Here is an 18,245-nt window from a genome sequence, read left to right on the forward strand (position 1 = left end):
GAAAATGCCTTCATCCGATTTAGCATCAAATTTTCCTAAGTTGTCTTTGTTATTTAGAACGAAACACTTACACCCAAAGACATGAAAGTAATTTATATTAGGCCTTCTTCCTTTCCACAATTCATAGGGTGTCTTGTTTAGGTTTGATCTAATGGAGACCCTATTAACTATATAGCTAGCTGTATTTACAGCTTTAGCCCAAAAATATTTGGGTAGGTCATTTTCATTAAGCATGGTTCTTGCTAGTTCTTGGAAGGTTCTATTTTTTCTTTCCACAACTCCATTTTATTGTGGGGTTCTAGGTGCTAAAAAGTTGTGATTTATGCCATGTTCATTACAAAAATTTTCAACATTTTGATTCTTAAATTCTCTTCCTTGGTCACTTCTAATATTTGAGACAGTATACCCTTTCTCATTTTGAAGCTTCTTACGTAAAGTGATCAATGAGTTGCAAGCTTCTTCTTTGTTAGCTAGGAACAACACCCATGTGTATCTTGAGTAATCATCAATAATTACAAAGGCGTATTGTTTTCCTCCTAAACTTTGGGTTCTAGTAGGACCAAACAAGTCTAAGTGTATAAGTTCTAGGGGTCTACTAGTTGATATATGTTTCTTCTTTTTGAAACTTTTCTTGGTTTGTTTTCCTAATTGACAAGCATCACACACTTTATCTTTGACAAATTTTATTTTAGGCAAGCCTTTAACTAAATTCTTTTTGGAGAGTTTGGATATAAGATCCATGCTAGCATGTCCTAACCTCCTATGCCAAAGCCAACTATTTTCACTCATGGCTGTTAGGCAAGTTATGTCTCGAGGGATTAAACTATTAAGATTTATGCAATAAACATTGTTCATCCTAAGTGCAGTGAATAATATATTTTGATTCTTAGAATCTCGTATTATGCATTTGTCTCTCTTAAACATTATTTCACATCCTTTATCGCTCAGTTGACTAATACTTAATAGATTATGCTTTAGACCATCCACAAACAAGACATCATCTATAGAAAGTGAGGAGTCTTTACCTATTTTACCTATTCCGATGATCTTGCCTTTTACATTGTCACTGACGGTTACAAATCCTCCATCCTTTGGAGTCAGAGAGGTGAATTTAGATTTATCTCTCGTCATATGCCTTGAACATCCACTGTCCAAGTACCATTTATCCTTAGACGGAGTGGTCCTAAAGCAAACCTACAAGAAACGATTCAAGTTGTTACTTTTGGAATCCAAACCTTCTTAATTTTCTTTAGATTTTGCCTATTTTTAGCTTTTATCTTCCACTCATCTTTTACTTTTGTATACTTTTTCTTAAGTAGACAATTAAATATTATGTGTCCTTTCTTTTTGCACATGTAGCACATGGTGTGCTCATGAATATTTGTTGATGAAGTACTTGCATAATATTTAGATTGATTTACAAAATATCTCATATATAAGTTTTTCTTTTTTTTGTTTGAGGCTCCATTATAACCAATTCCTTCTTTGTTGTTTGTCATCCTTTGTTGTCCTACCATCTTTTCAAAGTTATCCTTACCTTTGGTAAAGTTATAGATGACCTTTTCTTTCTCTTGAATTTGATTTTTGAGATTATTTATTTATTGCATAATCTTGCTATCTTCATTCACTTGAGACTCAGCTAATTTTTGAGATAAGTTATCTACTTTCTTCTCAAGTTCTTCAATCTTTAAATCTTTTTCTTCTTCAACAAGTTTTGCAAATTCAAGTTGATTTTTAAGAGCTTCGTTTTGTTCTTTCAAGTTTGTGTTCCTCTACGAGATTTTAATAAACTTGTTATGTAGAAAGAGTAATTCAGCTTGAAGTATTTTATAAGATGACATACTTTCACATGAATTACTGCAAGACTCATTACACGAATCTTCAGAGAGGGAATAATAAGAGTTTACCTCTTTGTTATGTGCCATGAAGCACATGTTCGCTACTTCTCGCTCACTTGGCTCACTTTCCAATTCACTCGAACTAGTGTCATCCCAAGTTGCCTTCATTGTAGGCTTCTTTTTCTTCTTTTCCTTCTTGAGTTGTAAGCATTCCGGTTTGATGTGCCCGACCTTTTTACAGTGATAGCAAGTGGGAGGATCATTTTTATTTTTGTATTCCTTTTTATTGCTTTCTCCTTTTTCAGCTTTTGATCCATTAAATTTTTTAGTGAATTTTTTGTTTCTTCTTAAGAATTTTCCAAGCCTTTTAGTTATTAGAGCTAAGTCCTCGTCTTCTAATTCACTAGATTCATTATCTTCCTCACTTGAATATTCTCAAAGCTTTTAGAGCTATAGACTTCTTATTTTTGTTTTCTGTGCTTCTTTCTTTCAACATCATTTCATAGGTCAGAAGAGATCCTATGAGTTCATCTAAAGAAGTTGTTCTAAGATTTCTTCCTTTCATAATGGCTGTGGCTTTTGGTTCCCAACTAGATGGGAGTGCTCTTAGAATTTTACGGATCATCTCATGGGTGAAATAGTTTTTCCTAAGGCACTAAGTGAATTTATGATATGAGTGAACCTAGTGTACATGCTTGTTATACTTTCATCGAAGTTCATCCTCAAGACTTCATATTCACCGATTAACATATCGATTTTACTTTCCCTAATATCTACTGTGCCTTCATAGGTTACTTCTAATTTATCCCAAATCTCTTTGGCTGTTTTACATGTCATTACTCTATTGAATTCATTTGCATCAAGTGCACAATATAAAGCATTTATTGCACTTGAGTTAATTTGCAACATTTTATAATCTGAGTCATTTAGTTCTTTATCTTCTCTAGGTACTTCTTTTCCATCAACTAGCTTAGTGGGGATTAAATTTCCATTTGTTACAACGTTCCATGCCTTCCAGTCCATAGTTTGAAGATAGATTCTCATTCGTCGCTTCCAGAAGGTATAATTTAATCCACAAAAAATAGGTGGCCTAGTTGAGGATTGACCCTCACCAAAGGGAGCTACTCCTATGTGTGTCATTTAGATCTTTATATAGCTACTTATTAGGTTTTGCTATAACCTGACTCTGATACCAATTGAAACCTAAGGTGTAGTTCCAAGAGGGGGGTGAATTGGGTTTATTAAAAATTTCTTTGATCCTCTTTATGAGCTCTTGTCTCTTTTTACAATCTCTTAAGGTTTTCTCGTATTTTCGTTAATTAGGCAATACACACTAACTCCTATTTCCTTTTAATCAATTCACAATCAATAAACAAAATCAATTAATTTACCATTCATACACAACAACCACAAGACAAGAAATCAATTTGGAATATTTAAAGATCTTGCAAATGAATGTTCAATTCTTATTGTTGATTTATGAATTTAAATATTGCAATGACAATCAAACACCTTTTCAATATCAGAACTTAATTAAACCTTCAGCTAGCAAGTTTTGGGTGTTAACCAATCAACGTACTTCCTTTCGGTTTCCACAAGAGATCAATTAACCAACGTACTCCCTTTCGGTTTCCGCAAGCCCAAGAACAAATTAGGCCTTTTTGGGTTTACTTAAATTCTAATAAGTATTACTTTATGATTTCAAATATTAAAACATTCACGCAAGTTATATTATTGCTGAAATTAAAAGGAGAGTAAGGAGAAGAGAATAACACCACCACTTTTTACGAGGTTCGGCTTACCCCAACCTACGTCCTCACCTTAGGTCAACCACCTAAGGAGTTAACTAAATCTTGTTCCTTCCGGGTGAAACAAAAAATCTTACACAATTTACCCTCTTTTTCAGGAAGAGAAAAACCTCTCCAAGCACCAGCCTGTGCTTGATCCAACGATCCAATCAATCCTTTGAACCGTTCAAAGTACAAGAAGATGAAAAATAAATTTGCGTACAAAAAAAATACTTTCAAAATTTAGAGCAGGTTGTACAAATTGAAATCTAAATTGTACTTCTAAAAACCAAAACAAAATAAAATATATGAAGCTCTAAAATTTTAGAAGTCACTAATGGTTCTTAAAAAAAATTGAATTGTAACCCGGAACCGAGTTTTGATATTTTTAATCTACCAAAATGGTAGAATTCCTCTCCAGCAAAAGATGTGAGCAAATTGAACTCAAGGAGAATTTCTTTCTCTCCAACAAAATGATGTGGGCAGATGGAGCTCAAGAAGAATTTTAGGACAACAAAAGTTTCAACAAAAGACTTATTAATCTCTCTTCTTTGGTATTCTATCTTATGTGTATTTTTCATTACCTAAGGTGGTATTTATAGGCTTTTTCAAAGATCAATGTCCCCATCAAGTTAGGTAATATTAGAAAAAAAATTGTTGACTTAATTTTGAATTTCAAAATTTGTCATTACTCAAGGAGGTATTTATATGCTTTTTCAAAGATCAATGTCCCCATCAAGTTAGGTAATATTTGAAAAAAAATTGTTGACTTAATTTTAAAATTCAAAATTTTTCATTACCCAATGAGGTATTTATATGCTTTTTCAAAGATCAATATCCCCATCAAATTACGTAATATTTGAAAAAAAATTGTTGACTTAATTTTAAAATTCAAAATTTTTATTACCCAAGGATGTATTTATATGCTTTTTCAAAGATCAATATCCCCATCAACTTAGGTAATATTTGAAAAAAAAAATTGTTGACTTAATTTTAAAATTCAAAATTTTAAAAGAGAACTTCCCGTTTTAGATCTGAAATCTGCTTCGCATGGCAGTTGTCTGTCACGACATGGCAATCGTCTACCATGGTTAAATTTGAAACTCCGAATGCTGGCAGTCATCTGCCAGGACACAGGCAGTCGCCTGTCAAATTTTTTCACCCATATATTTCAAATACAGTAGGGTGACAGTCGTCTGTCCATGAACAAATCAATTTTTTTAATATACACAAAAGATTGTAATCGTTTGGCAGAACATTCATAGACGTCTCAATTTTCTCTGGCAGTCGTCTGTCAAAACCTTGACAGTCATCTGTCAGGCTTCTGTCTTCAATTTAAAAAACTCAAATTTTGTTAGTCGTCTGTCCATAAAGAGACAATCGTTTGTCAGGTGTCTGACTTCTTTTTATTTTTGAAAACTCTCTTTCCTTTAAGACCTTTGTTGCTTTAATTTTAAAAATATATTTTAAACTCTTTTAACAAGGTGTTTCTTAGTTTTTTTTTTTTTTTTATGAGAGTTTCACATATCTAAATGACATTTGGTTTAGAAGTACTTACAACAGTCCTTCTAATTATGATCTCCTTAAATCAATAGGTCCTTCAGCCTCTTGAGGTTCACTTTTGACTTTGGGTTTGCTTGCCCTTAACTTCTTCATTTGTCGTTCATTGCCTTTGATATTCTGAGGGGCTTCCATTAGATTAGCATTGAGCTTTTAGTTTATTATCAACCTTGAGAGTCCTTTTACCTAAAAACACATTACTCAACACCACATGTTAAAGCATCATTCATTTTGTTATCATCAAAACAAGATTGAAAAGCCTAATTAGGCCAACAAAGCACTATAGAGGCATGATTGAAAGTCTATTATATCTAACGGCCAATAGACCCGATATAATGTTTAGTGTGTGTATGTGTGCATGTTTTCAATCAGCACCTAAGGAATCACACCAAATTGCTATTAAAAGAATCCTAAGATACTTAATAGGCACAATGGACTTTAGGACAATGGTATCCTAAAGACCCCAGTTTTGAAATGATCAGTTATTTAGATGCGGACTATGTCAGTTGTAAGATAGATAGAAAAAACACAAGTGGCACATGCCACTTCTTAGGAAGATCTTTAATTTCTTGGTCTTCTAAGAAACAAAATTTCGTGGCTTTGTCAACTACTGAGACCGAATATGTAGCAGCTAGTAGCTGTTGTGCACAAACTCTTTACATGAAACAACAATTAAAAGATTTCAATTTAAACTACACAACTGTACCAATTAAGTGTGATAACACGAGTGCGATTAACATATCTACAAATCCTATTTCACACTCAAGAACAAAGCACATTGACATAAGACACCACTTCCTACGAGATCATGTACAAAAAGAAGACATAAATCTAGAATTCATCAATACAAATGACCAATGGGCTGATATCTTTACTAAACCACTCTCAGAAGATAGATTTATAACCATAAGAAGAGAACTTGGTCTACTACATAGTAGAGAAGTAAACTAAAAGAACAAGGCTTGTGAATAAACTGTCTCTAGGATCACCTAAGATTTGTCTCTTTTGAGTGATCAAAATTTATTTTGGCATGTACTTTGATGTGTTGTATAATGCAACACTTAGCTTGAATTGCTTTCCTTGTTTCTTGAAACATAGGCTCATGATAAATGAGATGCAGCATGCTACATGTGGATGTTTGAGATATGATGTTAAATCTTGGCATGAGTAAGGAGTATGTGGTCACATGTACATTTTAATGTTTACCCTTTTTTGATTGATGTCAAAAGGGGGAGTAGTATTTGAGCATGTTTAGCGTCATTGAGCAATAAGCATGATCGGTCTTGAATCTACAAATTGTTAAAGTAATGCTTATTGTAAGGGGGAGTAGAATGATGCTACTTGTAAGGGGGAGATTTTTTTAACGCGTATTCATATTTTTTTTGCTTCTCATTTGTCATCATCAAAAAAGGGAGAGATTGTTAGCCTAACTAGGTTTTTCAATCTTGTTTTGATGATAACAAAATGAATGATGCTTTAACATGTGGTGTTGAGTAATGTGTTTTTAGGTAAAAGGACTCTCAAGGTTGATAATAAACTAAAAGCTCAATGCTAATCTAATGGAAGCCCCTCAGAATATCAAAGGCAATGGACGACAAATGAAGAAGTTAAGGGCAAGCAAACCCAAAGTCAAAAGTGATCCTCAAGAGGCTGAAGGACCTAGTGATTTAAGGAGATCATAATTAGAAGGACTGTTGTAAGTACTTCTAAATCAAATGTCATTTAGATATGTGAAACTCTCATAAATAAATAAAAAACAAAAAAAAACTAAGAAACACCTTGTTAAAAGAGTTTAAAATATATTTTTAAAATTAAAGCAACAAAGGTCTTAAAGGAAAGAAAGTTTTCAAAAATAAAAAGAAGTCAGGCACCTGACAAACGATTGTCTGTCTATGGACAAACGACTAACAAAATTTGAGTGTTTTAAACTGAAGACAGAAGCCTGACAAACGACTGTCAAGGTTTTGACAGACGACTGCCAGAGAAAATTGAGACGTCTGTGAATGTTTTGCCAAACAACTACAATCTTTTGTGTATATTAAAAAAATTGATTTGTTCATGGATAGACGACTGTCACCATACGGCCAGACGACTGCCACCCTACTATATTTGAAATATATGGGTGAAATAATTTGACAAACGACTGCCTGTGTCCTGGCAGACGACTGTCAGCATTCTGAGTTTCAAATTTAACCATGGTAGATGACTGCCATGTCGTCGCAGACGACTGCCACGCGGAGCAGATTTCAGATCTCAAACGAGAAGTTCTCTTTTAAAATTTTGAATTTTAAAATTAGGTCAACAATTTTTTTTTCAAATATTACCTAACTTGATGAGGATATTGATCTTTGAAAAAACATATAAATACATCCTTGGGCAAAAAAAATTTTGAATTAAGTCAACAATTTTTTTTCAAATATTACCTAACTTGATTGGGATATTGATCTTTGAAAAAGTATATAAATACCTCCTTGGGTAATGAAAAATTTTGAATTTTAAAATTAAGTCAATAATTTTTTTTCAAATATTACCTAACTTGATGGGGACATTGATATTTGAAAAAGCATATAAATACCTCCTTTGGTAATGAAAAATTTTGAAATTCAAAATTAAGTTTTTTTTTCAAATATTACCTAACTTGATGAGGACATTGATCTTTGAAAAAGCCTACAAATACCACCTTAGGTAATGAAAAATACACATAAGATAGAATACAAAGGAAGAGAGATTAATAAGTCTTTTGCTAAAACTTTTCTTGTGCTAAAATTCTCCTTGAGCTCCATCTGCCCACATCATTTTGTTGGAGAGAAAGAAATTCTCCTTGAGTTCAATTTGCTCACATCTTTTGCTGGAGAGGAATTATACCATTTTGGTAGATTGAAAATATTAAAACTCAGTTCTGGGTTGAAATTCAATTTTTTTTAAGAACCATCGGTGACTTCTAAAACTTTAGAGTTTCATATATTCTATTTTGCTTTGGTTTTTAGAAGTGCAATTTAGATCTCAATTTGTTCAACCTGCTCTAAATTTTGAGAGTAATTTTTTTGTACACAGATTTATTTTCCATCTTCTTGTACTTTGAACGATTCAAATGATTGATTGGATCGTTGGACCAAGCACAGGCTGGTGCTTGGAGAGGTTTTTCTCTTCCTGAAAAAGAAGGTAAATTGTGTAAGGTTTTTTGTTTTACCAAGAAGGAATAAGATTTAGTTAACTCCTTAGGTGGTTGACCTAAGGCGAGGACGTAGGCTGGGGTAAGCCAAACCTCATAAAAAGTGGTGGTGTTATTCTCTTTTCCTTACTCTCCTTTTAATTTCAGTAACAATATAACTTGTGTGAATGTTTTAATACTTGAAATCATAAAGTAATACTTATTAGAATTTAAGTAAACCCAAAATGGCCTAATTTGTTCTTGGGCTTGCGGAAACGGAAAGAGAGTACGTTGGTTAATTGATCTCTTGCGGAATCCGAAAGGAAGTACGTTGATTGGTTAATACCCAAAACTTGTTAGCTGAAGGTTTAATTAAGTTCTGATATTGAAAAGGTGTTTTGTTGTCATTGCAATATTCAAATATATAAATCAACAACAAGAATTGAACATTCATTTGTAGGATCTTTACATATTCTGAATTGATTTCTTGTCTTGTGGTTGTTGTGTGTGAATGGTAAATTAATTGATTGAGTTTATTGATTGTTAATTGATTAAAAGGAAATAGGAGTTGGTATGTATTGCCTAATTAACGAAAATATGAGAAAACCTTAAGAGATTGTAAAAAGAGATAAGAGCTCATAAAGAGGATCAAAGAAATTTTTAATAAACCCAATTTACCCCCACTCTTGGAACTACACCTTAGGTTTCAAACCCAGTAGCTTTTACTATTTTTTTTCATTTTTATTCTTTTTTAATTTGTTTTTTAGAAAAATCCAATAGAAAATTGAAAAATAATAACGTGAAAAAAATAAAAAAAAAATTAGAAAAGTCATAAAAGTCCATTTTTTTAAATGCCATAAATAGTGAAAATTTTCTTAAAAACTAGAAAATTTCAAAAAATCCCTAAAAATAATTTAGCCCTCTAGGACCTTTTTCTTGAGCCTCAGTATTGTATCTTCCTTTAGCATGTCCTTAGTTGTATTCTTTATATTTGCATGTGCATGAGTGTGAATGAGTTACCTATGGGTGTAGCCCATATCTTGTTAGGGCATCCTTCATTGTATGATTTGAATGTAACCAATCATTTAGGGAGAACAACCATGTGTGTAGTGGGCCAAGGGAAAGATCATAATTCTTAACCTTTCCAAGCTCAAATGCAAGGACTCAAGGAACAAGAAGTTAGCGCCACAACCCCCAATTAGGAAAGGAGTCCAGTCCTAGACTGCAAGACATTTGAAAAAGAGAATTTAAAAAGTGAGTGCCTTTAGTTGTTGTTGTCAAAGAGAACCCTTTGGAGGTTGCTGGTTCTATTCGTCAATTTTTTCATATAGTAGGAGATTTGTTGACTGAGTTTTCAAATGTTGACCTTCCTGTTACCTAATCTTCCTCACTATCCAAAAAAAAATTAAAAATTAATTAAAAAAAAATTGTGAGGCATAGCCTTAATCCTTGTGTTGTGACAAACCTTTTGAAGCTCTAAGAAAGATGGATCACAAAAAATGTGCATAGATGGCACATCCATTAATAAGATTATCATCAAGTATACATGCCTAAACTTGAGGATAAGCTTGATATGTTCTTGGCTCTAGTTTGTACTCTAAATTACACCGGATGCCATAAGATTTGAATTAGGCTAGAATTTTACTAGAAGATAAGCGCATAATGCATTTAAGACTCAGGATGGTTTATTTGAGTGGTTAGTCATGCCCTGTAGACTCTATAATGCCCCTGGCACTTTTATAAGGGTTATGGATCATGTATTACAGTTATTCATAGGAAAATTGATAATGGTCTATTTTGATGATATACTAGTTCGTAGTGGGAGTAGGGACGAGCACTTGGCACATCTTCATCAAATTTTCGTCGCTCTAAAGGAAGCTAAGTTGCATGCTAACCTAAAGAAGAGCATATTTCTCTAGCCTACTGTGCTTGTTCTTGGTTTGTGATTTCTATAAGGTATAGAGATCGGTTGTGATACAATTACATCCACTAGAGAGTGGCCTAAGTTGAGAGCTATTTTTAAGGTTCAACTTTCACAATCTAGCTATTGCCTATATGTAATTCCTTAGGGGTTTTGGCAATACTACGCCGCTCACAACTTTTAGAAAAGAGAAGTTTTATGGAGACTGCCATGGAAGCTTTTACAGAGGTTACGCACCAGATTGCCCAAGGACCACCTTACACGTATGAATCCAAACTTTAATAGACTCCTTAAGGTTGCTTTTGGTGCCTACGAGTAGGCATAAATGGAGTTTTAAGTTTGAAAAGACACCCTATAGCATTGTTAAGTCAGAAACTCTCAGAGACTAACACAGCACATATGATTAAGAATGTTGGTCGACGGCAAGATCCCTCCAACATTGGAGAAACTATCTTCTACGCCTAGAGTTTCTTTTCTAGCTAGCTTGCTTTGTGATGTTTGAGTAACTTGAAAAGTTTTAAGTGATAAGCAAACTAGTTGGGTAGAGTTCCCTAATGAGTACCACTTTGCTCTAACATATTTCTCGTGTTGAGAATAAGGTAGTTGGTGGCCTTTGTTCTAGATGCCATGAGTATTTGAGATCATAGGAATTGAGTCCTTGAAAGGTAAATATTCAGCTTGTCCTGATTTTGGACACATTTTTCTTGGAGTGAGGGTAATCATCCAGGGTTCATAGACTTACTCATCCATGAGGATTACTTGGGCCCTATTTTATGCATTCCACATGCTCCTAGGATTTCCTGGCCGAGGAATTGCTTGGCCATGGGTTAGCTGGTCATTTGAGTAGAGATGAGACCATTGCCTTAGTTGAGGGTATGGTATATTGGCCTTACTTTCAAGAGGGATGTGGTTAGGATCATCTCCTTGTGTCATACTTAGTAACTAGCTAAATCTAGGAAACAAAATATTGGTCTTTTGAGTTTTGACCCCTCTTCCTTTGCCAAAAATCCCTCATTGAGACTTAAGTATAGATTTCCCTAAAATCATCTTAATTATGATACCATCTTTTTTGTAGTTGATCGGTTATCCAAAATGTTGCATTTTTTTGTTCTTGTTGTAAGGCCTCTAATTCATCAGATATAGCAAAGTTGTTTTTTAGGGAGGTTATCAATTTGGATGACTTGTCAAGTTTCATGATGGCTGATAAAACTTCCCCTCTTATCATAGAGCATGATTGTGACACCTACTTTCATATTCTAGTTGTATCTTTCCTCATCTTCCCATTCATCTATCTCAACATTTCTTGGTCATCTTCTATTTCAACTTCGCTCATTTCTTTGTCATGTTAGTCATTGGCTACCTAGTATCTGTATCATGAATAGACTACTCTTAGACAACACAAATCTAGCTTGTGTGGTTTCCAAAAGTAAAAACTCAGCTCCGGTTTCCGAAACTCAGCTTGTGCAGTATACAATTTACTAACCATATTGTGTGAAGAAAATGTAAGCAGCTTGAATTCATGGGGACATGCTCAACTCAACAAGAAACCATCTTTATCCAACCCACTTGCTCCAGACAAGCAAACCACCTAAATTCAATTCTAGTGTTCAGTTGCATTTAAAACTAATCGGAGCATCTTAAGATTTTAAACACCAAAAAATCATGACTGAGTACTGAGAATTGTATCCATCGACTCAACCCAACTCACAAAACCTTAATTCCAACAACATGGGATAATTACAGCAGTCACCAAAACAACCAATACAAATTCACAGTCATTACTATGGACTAGATGGAATCAATGACTAGTTCGTGTAGGAATTAGTAAAGAGACCTGGTTTAGATAGCTTGAGCGCGCGATTATAAGCCAATAAAGCCATTTCTTCGGCAGTCTGCCGGCTGACAAAATGTGTAGGAATCTGTACAACGAAAATACGCCCAAGAATTCATGAAATTCAAGAGCAATAGCGGGAAATTAAAGATAATCAGACAACAAAAACAACTCAAAGGATCACAATTCACTGGATAATTTAGAAAAAAAAATAATTGGAAAAATGTAAAAAGAGAGATGTTAGTGAAAGGGAACGGTAAGAGGAGAAGAAAAGACGAGAAAACCTCGCCGAGCAGTTGGATCAAGGACATTTTGGAGTAAGGGACGACTGCTTCAAGGACCGTGTTTGAAGCTCCTGGAGTTGACATCAACCAACCCAAGGCCTGCTTATTTTTTTACAAAGAGTCGATTAATTGAGGTTAGCAATTCCAAGAATAGCGAAAAAACGAGAGAGAGAGAGAGAGAGAGAGAGAGAGAGAGAGAGAGAGAGAGAGAGAGAGACCTGAGAGGCTCCGCCGGAGATGTAGAAGACGGCTTGGGTTGGGGTGGAGTGAATGGCTTCGACAAGTGCTCGGATCCACGCGTCCGTCATCCTCTTCTTCGAGCTACTGCACTGTCTCGGTCTCTATATTATCTACTGCTGTAGCTGGAGACGGGAGATATAGCTGGAGCCTTGATGCTGGAGACGCGTAAAGAGCTCGAGACGCGTTACGAGCTGGAGAAGCGCAAGAGACGACCGTTTACCAAAAACAAAGGTCTCCGCAAAGTCGTTAGACCATGTATGGGGGGTGGACGCTTGCCTAGCGTCGGAAGATCAAGGAAGTTGGTGACCTGATGACAGGGAAGGCTGGAGACGTGTTACAAGTTAGAACAGTTATTTAACATTTGTCTATGATTTAATTTAAATAAATAAAACTTCTCCTTTTGATTATTATATTTCATTGTAAATTGATTTCAAGCCCAGGAGCTGTGAAAATTGTAAAATGTACAAGAGAGGCACAGAGAACAGAGAGAAGAAAGAGAGGAAGAAGAGAGTGAAGAAGAGAGTTATATTTTTCCGGTGGTTTTAGTGAATTTGTGGTGTGTTCCGTGGACGTAGGTCGATATTGATCGAACCACGTAAATTTCTAGTGTTTATAATTTTCTGGTTGCTCACAGGGTCAAAACAAGTGGTATTACAGCTCGATTGGAGCAAAAAGCCAAATTGGAGTGGTATACCAAAAACAGAGTTCTGTTCAGTGGCTCGAAATTGAGCTTTGAGGCCATCATTACCTTCATCTCGCTGAGACGAAGCCAACTGTGCAAGCCGGAGCTCAAAAGGAGCTCAGACAAATCTACACGCGCCTCGTCAAAGTAGTACGCCTCGCCACGCCCCGGTGACCTGCCGCTCACGCGCCACACGCGCGGCCACGCGTCTTCCTCGCCCAAACCGTCTCAGTCCGACCTGAAAACCCGATACCAACCCATAAACTTGACCCAAACCCCCGACCCAGATCTGTATCCAACTCGCCGCCTCAGAATCCAGCCACATCAGCGGCGCTGAGTCAGCTACCACGTCAACAAGTGGGCCCCCGCACTGCCACGCCAGGCCAGTGCCACGACAGCTGTGGGCCCATGGTGCCACGTCAGTGTTGACCAATTTGACCAGGTTTGACTAAACTTTTCAAAGTTGTTTTGGGTCCATTTTTCGAACAACTTAAACCATTTCTAAGGTTTTCGACCGTTACAGATCCAACCGTGCTATCCATTTGAGCTAATTTCATCTCTAGATCAGCGAATCGAGATGTCAAACGAAAAGAGCTCAAAAATCGAAATGTTTAATGGCAACAATTTCGGTTTTTGGAAGATGCAGTTAGAATATTATTTGTTTGGAAAGGAGTTGCACTTACCGTTGAAAGTCAGCATCTATGAACGAGGACGAGTGGGAGTTGCTAGATCGAAAAGCTCTCAGAGCCATCAGAATGATGTTGTAAAAGTCTGTGGCATTCAATATCAAGCATATATCATTCACTAAGTTTTTGATAGACGCGCTCTCTAATATGTACGAGCATCCGTCAGCCGCTAACAAGGTACACCTTATGAAAAGATTATTTACTATGAGCATGTCTATAGGTGAAAGTTTTAGCAAACATTTGAATAACTTCTACGAGTTGTCGGATCAACTCACCTCATTCGAGATAACATTTGATAATAAGATTCGTGCCCTATTGATTTTTAGTCAGTTCCCCGAAAGTTGGAATGGTGTTGTTACTGTTATCAGTAGCTCCGCAGGAAAATCAAAGCTTTTATATGATGAGGTCGCCAACATGATTTTGATGGAGGAAATCAGAATGCAGTCAAACCATGACTCCACTACGAGTTTAGCCTTGAACATAGAAAGTTGAGGCAGAGGAAACAGGCATGGGCGATCAAATAACCGCGGCAGATCTAGGCCCAGACAGTCTAAATCTAGAAATCTCAGAGGTTCTCAGGATACAGGTTCCCAAAGCACAAAAATAATTGAGTGCTGGAACTGTGAAAAAATTGGTCATTACAAGAACCAATGTAGAAGTCTAAAGAAAGAATACGAGACGAGGGCAAAGACAGAAGCCAGTGTTGCTTCAGAAAAATAATGATTTGTTGATCTGCTCTTTGGAGAGCAAAAAGGGGTCTTGGCTGTTAGACTCTGGAGCTTCATTCCATGCTTGCAGCAGAGATTGCCTAGAGGAGTATACATCAGGTAATTTCGGTAAAGTACATATGAGCAATGATCAACCTTGCCACATTGCTGGTAAGGGGACAGTGAAGATCAAAATGAATGGGTCAGTATGGAAACTGAGAGATGTTAGGTATATTCCAGACCTGATGAAGAATTTGATCTTAGTCGGTCAATTGGCAGATGAAGGATATAACACATTTTTCATTGGTGATGAATGGAAGATTTCGAAGGGTGCATTGACAAGTGCTCGAGGTAAGAAAAGCGGTACTCTTTATATAACTCCTGATGCATGCATGTCTATTACAGTTGCTATAGGAAATGATGATGGGAACATATGACATCAACGACTCGGACACCTGAGTGAGAAGGGACTCAGGGTGATGCACTCAAAGGGTAATGTCACGCCTCGAACCCAGAAATGGGACCCATGGGTGAATTTAAGTAACCTAACCTGTCTTTGTATCAATTTTAACATACATGACACCACATATAAGAGGGTCCGACCCCGTGGGGTGAACGGAAGCCCTATATACATACATACACTACAAGTCCATACTCATCAATATACGCAGCGGAATACGGTATTTCTATACATAATATTGTACCATACCAGAGTCTATACCATACAAGGTTATACATCCCACAATACTATACATACTACGGGTGTCTACAAAATCCATCACGACAACCCGATTACAAAACTCATACCTATTAGGTACTAGCAGTAGCTAAACACACCCCCCGCTTCCGGATGCTAGGATGCTAGTTTCGGCTACCCGAAGGACCTGAAAAATATTTGTATATATTCGGGGTGAGACACCTCTCAGTAAGGGAGAAAACAGGTTATATCAGTGTGTGGCATACCAGTGTCATTTTCATACTTCATAACACATACATACGATACAGTTTGAAACACATACGTACGATATAGTTTGAAACACATACGTACAGTTTCAAAACAAGTTCCATACATTTCCATACAATTCCATACAGTTCCACTACTTCCAAAAAATCCATTCCAGTTCATACGATACTCAAATACATACATACATACATATGGTCAGTGTCGTCACACTACTCACAACTGCACAAGGTCACCTAGTCTCACAGCGATTACATTCTAACACATTAAACTACGAAGGTTTCTGACTCAGGCCCAATAGTGAATCCATTGCTACACATGCAACTACACAAGGTCACCTGGTCTAACCTGCAAACTACGCTGCGTCAACCCAGGCCCACTATGGTACGTTGCTACATTCGATGACCAACCGAATCATACTGGTGATATTTCAGACCCCGGATATAGAGTCGGCCACTCTTGGTGATATTTCGCACCTCGGATATAAAGTCGGCCACTCTTGCCCACGGTAGTTAACCATTACAAGGCACAGCGTACGGTAGTTAGCCGCCTCTAGCTGTTACATCGTACAGTAGTTAGCCACCCCTAGCTGTTACGGCATACGGTAGTTAGCCACCCCTAGCCGTTTCGGCGTACGGTAGTTAGCCGCCCCTAGCCGATTTTCACAAAACCTTGAATCACTTTGGAACTCACGTCCCTATACATTTCAATGTACGGTAATAAGCCGCCACATAACTATTTTTCACAAATATCTAGAACAACATACATACAAACAGACGTACCACACTTATTTGGTTTACGGCAAATCATATCGTTTACAATTTCAAGTATACAGTTTATGCAAATATGGATTACGGTCACCTCAATAATACAGTTTAAATAACATAAACGGTTTTCCAATTAAATAAGAGATAATACCCAAAATCCCCAATTTTCATGAAAACTATAACTCGAAAATCCCGTGTTTTTACCTGACAAATTTGCCCAAATAAGTAGTCAAAACGTACATACGATTATAGCCTACCGGCCTACCGATCCTGATTTCAAAAATAAACTGATATAAACAGAATCCCCTTACCTCAACCCGAAACCAAACCACGAACTCTACGGCTCTCAAAACTATGAACCGAGACTCCGAAATCTACAAACCACAGTACTAAACATGCTAACAATCCATACTACTATACATATACTGAATCAGAAATAAAAATTGAGTCTTACCTCGATTTTGGCCTGAAACCCGAAAACGCTCGAACCGAGATTCTGATCCACAGAAGTTGTAGAGAATCCCTCCACGATTCTCGTGGTAACCTCAGATTTTCGATTCTATCAACGACCGGCGAGGAAATCTAGAGAGAGAGAGTTTAGAGAGAGAGAAACTTATTGAAGAAGAAACCAAATATCCCCTTTTTAAGCCTTTGACCCGCCCGGTTTTCGTCGACGAAAAGTACCTTTGTTGACGAAAAGCCAAGGATTTCATCGCGGATGCCGGCAACCTCATCGACGAAGTCTGATATTTAAACTTTTCCAAACCTCTCGGCTTCTCTTCGTCGACGAACCTTTGAATTTCGTCGATAAAAAGGTCTACTGGCTTCGTCGACAAAATCTAGCTTCGTCGACAAAATCTGCAGGAATCCATTTTTATATTTTTTCGGGTTCTTACAGGTAAGTTGAGTGATTTACAGTCAGTGAAGATTGACATATGTGAGGATTGCATATTTGGGAAACATAAGAGAGTTAGTTCTAGACAAACATCAGTACCCCGAAGAAGGAGAGACTTGAGCTAGTCCATTCAGATGTATAGGACCAACAACCATTTCGTCCACAGGTGGAAAGCATTACTTCGTCACATTTATCGATAATCATTCACGGAAGGTATGGGTTTACTTCCTGAAGTATAAATCTGATGTTTTTTATGCTTTTAAAAATTGGAAAGCAAGGATAGAAAATGAAACTGGTTTGAAAATCAAGAATCTGAGAACAAATAACGGTGGTGAGTATGTTGACACCGAGTTCAAGAAATTATGCTATGAGCATGGTATCAAAATGGAAAGAACTGTGCCAGGTACGCCTCAACACAATGGCGTAGCCGATCAGATGAACAAAATGTTGACAGAAAAAGCCAAAAGCATGCGAATGTAGTCAGGCTTGCCAAAGATGGTTTGGGTAAAAGTAGTCAACACAGCAGCTTATTTGATTAACAAGAGTCCATCAGTACCATTGGACTATAGTTTACCAGAAGAAGTTTGGAGTAACAAAGAGGTAAGACTTTCATATTTGAAAGTTTTTGGTTGTGCTGCATATGTACATATCAATGATCATGTCAAGAATAAGCTAGATCCGAAATCCCGAAAATGCACTTTCATTGGTTATGGTGGAGATGAATATGGATATCGCATTTAGTATGATGAAAACAAAAAGGTGATCAAAAGCAGAGATGTGATTTTTGAAGAAAATATGATGTATAAAGATAGACACACAACAGAATCTACAGAGTCTGAAACGACCTTTGTAGATGTGGATGATGTTTTAGAAGGTGTAAGGACACGTCAGCAGAACACTGAGAATCCTCAGCAAAATACCGAGATTCCTCAGGC

At 36.5% G+C, this 18,245-nt stretch overlaps 1 protein-coding gene across 2 annotated transcripts in view; it reads right to left on the reverse strand.

The window, feature by feature from the left end:
- The window catches only part of LOC131153412 (uncharacterized), a 45,564-nt gene extending 32,610 nt beyond the window's left edge, over positions 1-12,954 (reverse strand). Inside the window, exons 1-3 of one of the 2 annotated variants that reach the window (XM_058105697.1) lie at positions 12,591-12,954; positions 12,373-12,471; positions 12,092-12,176 (exon numbers count right to left, since the gene is read on the reverse strand). In XM_058105697.1, coding sequence (XP_057961680.1) covers positions 12,092-12,176; positions 12,373-12,471; positions 12,591-12,680 — 274 coding nt within the window. In that variant the 5' untranslated portion in view covers positions 12,681-12,954. The remainder of the gene's footprint in view (positions 1-12,091; positions 12,177-12,372; positions 12,472-12,590) is intronic. The other variant, XM_058105698.1, reaches the window with a different exon arrangement.
- Positions 12,955-18,245: the final 5,291 nt, after the last annotated feature.

The sequence above is a fragment of the Malania oleifera genome, chromosome 4 (assembly GCF_029873635.1).
Source record: "Malania oleifera isolate guangnan ecotype guangnan chromosome 4, ASM2987363v1, whole genome shotgun sequence".
Lineage (NCBI taxonomy): Eukaryota > Viridiplantae > Streptophyta > Magnoliopsida > Santalales > Ximeniaceae > Malania > Malania oleifera.